We start from the raw sequence: 3,137 nt of genomic DNA on the forward strand, positions 1-3,137 counted from the left end.
AAAAAAAAAAAAAAAAAAAAAAAGAAAGTCATAGGTAGATTCAGGAGAGATGGTAAGAAGCAGACAGACATGGATACACACATACATGCAGAAGAGAGTTATGCGGGGAGAGAGTGAAGGGTGGGGGACAGGGAGAGGTGTGGAGGCGCAAGATGAAGCCAGCCGGGACCAGGAGAGGAGACGAATGAACGGGGCGGGCGGCGGGCATGTGGGGAGAGAAGCGGAGACCGGGAGAGAAAGGGGTTGGGGAGAAAGCCAGAGAGGAAGTGGGGAGGGAGAGGGATTGACATTCAGAGGGAGACAGAAAAAGGAAGGCAGAGAAAGAGAGAGAGGAAGGCAGGGAGAGATTCTGCCTTTAGGCAGGCAGAGAAAGACAGAGTCAGAGAGAGACAGAAACAGGAAGAGAGACAAAAAGGTGGAGGGACAAAGAAAGGCAAACGAGTCAGACATGGAGAGAGACAGAGACAGAGGAAAAGAGACAGATGGACTAGGAAGACAGATGAAGAGAATGTATATATGAAGGAGTTAGACTTTGGGTTTTAAACTATACACAATAATTATGGTTACTCAACAAATACTGCAACTGACAGAGAGGGAAAAGATAAAACTGTGCCGAGATGGGTGGGTGTAGGGAGAGAAACACAGAAATAAAAGAGATACAGGCTGTCGGCCAGATAGATGGGTGGGGTAGGACATGAGGCAGGTGGAGCAGAGGAAAGAGGAGGGTAGGGTACTGAGAAATGGGTGGTATGTTAAAAGGTGAGGGCAGGGTGAAGGAAAGAGGCTGGGACTCCAGAGATGGAGATGAAATGTAAGGAAAGTTAAGTGATTTGCTGAAAACCCCAGAGATGGTGTTCACTGGCAGAGACTGGATGGGCTCCTGAATCTGATGAGTCTGTTGGAGCTACAAAGCTGATGCAGGGAAAGTTCTTGCCCAAAGGAGAAAAAAGGCAAGGGACATGGGCAGACAATGGAACATGCCTCCTTCTTGAAGATGGAATCGAAGCCAGCAATCTTGTTGCCCTTGGTATCAATAAGGGAGCCCTGTGGCTCACACGTGATGACGTCTCGGGTCTGCTTGGGCAGTGGCAGCAGCTGGCGAACCTTTTCCAGACTGTCTGACTGGCGTTCCCCCAACTCCTTCTGCAGGCACAGGAAGATGGGACAAGAGATACAGAAAACAGGGATGGGAAGTCTCAGGGGACAGCACAGAACTTGGCACAGAGAAGACCCCCACTCAGTAAATGCTCATGGCATGAGTAACCAAGAAAAGATAGACGTGAGAAGGAAAGGTAGAGGGCTCAAGCCAGAAGCAAGTTCCTGAGGCTGGACAGCAGATTCCGGTACCCGCAAACCTTGTCCCTGCCTCCTCTGCTCACCTGTAGCTTCTTTGCCAGGTTCATGTATGCACGCTTGTTTTCCTCCATGCTACCTTGGGAGATGCTAGACATGTCTGCAGCCAATGTCCCATTGATGAGCACGCTCAGCATGTCCAACACAGTAGTGAAGAGCTCACTGAGACAGGAAGCCAGAGAGAAAACCAGAGAAGAAAGAGGTGAAGATAGAAAAAGGCCTCAGCAGAGGACACAAACAGGGAGAGGTGCTTAATATGTCATCCCGAGGGCACCAAAACCATATGGGGAGCCCAGGGCCACGGAGTCCACAGTAACAGCCACACCAATCTCAGTGGGTGCAACTGACGTGGGAGTAGGGGGAACCTCTTGGGTATGAAACTGCAGGGAGCAGGTGGGGATGCTTTACTTGTTGGACTGCATGTCGACAGTGCCGCTGATGATGATCTCCAGGAGGAGCATGGCCCACTCCGTGGTCTGCTGGGTGCTGCGCTGCACTGTGTCAAACATGCCCCCAACCTGCCAGGGCCACAACAAGTCAGTCAGATGGCTCAGGGACAAGGCCAGAGTTTAAGGAAACCTTAGTTCAAATCTGAGTTGGGACGCCTGAGTTCATGCTTGAGTTGAACCTATGATTTGCTACATGATCTCAAGACAATGAGGAAATTCTTGACATCTCTGGGCCTCTGTTTCCATACTTAGAAAGTGATGGGAGTTGGACTGAATGATTTCCAGGATTCCATTCAACATTCCACAATGGGTTTCCAGTACTGCTAGGGCCCAGTCAGAATCTAGAATACTGAGGCAGAGTCCCTGCAAGGATCCAGGGTACATAATCTATTGGACCATGACCACAGTGATACAGCCCCCTTAACCACTTTCAGTCCCTGCATCCTTTCAGAGAACAGGGTTAATACTTCAAGACTCAGGCCGGGCACGGTGGCTCATGCCTATAATCTCAGCACTTTGGGAGGCCAAGACGGACGGATCATTTGAGGTCAGGAGTTCAAGACCAGCCTGGCCAGCATGGTGAAACCCTATCTGCATGAAAAATACAAAAATTAGCCAGGTGTGGTGGCGCACGCCTGTAATCCCAGCTACTCAGGAAGTTGAGGCTTGAGAATCACTTGAACTCAGGAGGTGGAGGTTGCAGTGAGCTGAGATGGTGCCACTGCACTCCAGCTTGGGTGACAGAGCGAGACTCTGACTCCAAAAAAAAAAAAAAGAAAAAAAACAACAACTTCAAGACTCAGAATAACCTGGGGCCTCTATCCTTACCCCCATTCTCCCAACCTGAGGCTTTTGCACTCTGCATTTCCAGCCCTACCGTCTTCCTTCTTCTCCCCAGCTGGCCTTCTCACCAGGTTGAGCCGCAGTTTGAGTGCCTCATGCATAAGCTGCTTTGGTTTGCAATCATCTAAGTACTGGTCATCTCGCCAATTATTCACAATCTAGAAGAGAAACAAATAAAATATGCAGTTCAGGGATCTTCGTGTTTCCATCTCACAGTAGCCAATATGTTTATCAGAAAGTACTGAAGTTTCCAAGTACAGAGTAACCCCTTAGGTGCATCCTTCCCTGCCCTCCTGCCCACCTCCATGGCCCAGAGATCTGTACCTGGTGCACCTGGCTGTAGAGGGAGGTAAGGAGTCCCTCGCGTTGTTCATCCTGCCCTTTCAGACATGTTAGCACCAGTGATAAGAAGGGCTGCTGGCTCAACAGGGACATGCTAGAGACAAGAGAAAGAAGAGATGAGAGGGGAGGGGAGGGGAGGAGACGGGAGGG

General features: G+C 50.0%; 1 protein-coding gene across 5 annotated transcripts in view; it reads right to left on the minus strand.

Annotated features, from left to right (window-relative positions):
* MED12 (mediator complex subunit 12) overlaps nucleotides 1–3,137 on the minus strand; it is a 24,945-nt gene that overhangs the window by 6,892 nt on the left and 14,916 nt on the right. For all 5 annotated transcript variants that reach the window (XM_017875868.1, XM_017875866.1, XM_017875870.1 and 2 more), the window contains 5 exons: nucleotides 2,970–3,081; nucleotides 2,714–2,803; nucleotides 1,762–1,871; nucleotides 1,380–1,515; nucleotides 982–1,143 (listed from right to left, as the gene is read on the minus strand). In XM_017875868.1, coding sequence (XP_017731357.1) covers nucleotides 982–1,143; nucleotides 1,380–1,515; nucleotides 1,762–1,871; nucleotides 2,714–2,803; nucleotides 2,970–3,081 — 610 coding nt within the window. The remainder of the gene's footprint in view (nucleotides 1–981; nucleotides 1,144–1,379; nucleotides 1,516–1,761; nucleotides 1,872–2,713; nucleotides 2,804–2,969; nucleotides 3,082–3,137) is intronic.

This window comes from Rhinopithecus bieti, unplaced genomic scaffold (genome assembly GCF_001698545.2).
Source record: "Rhinopithecus bieti isolate Rb0 unplaced genomic scaffold, ASM169854v2 scaffold_10417, whole genome shotgun sequence".
Lineage (NCBI taxonomy): Eukaryota > Metazoa > Chordata > Mammalia > Primates > Cercopithecidae > Rhinopithecus > Rhinopithecus bieti.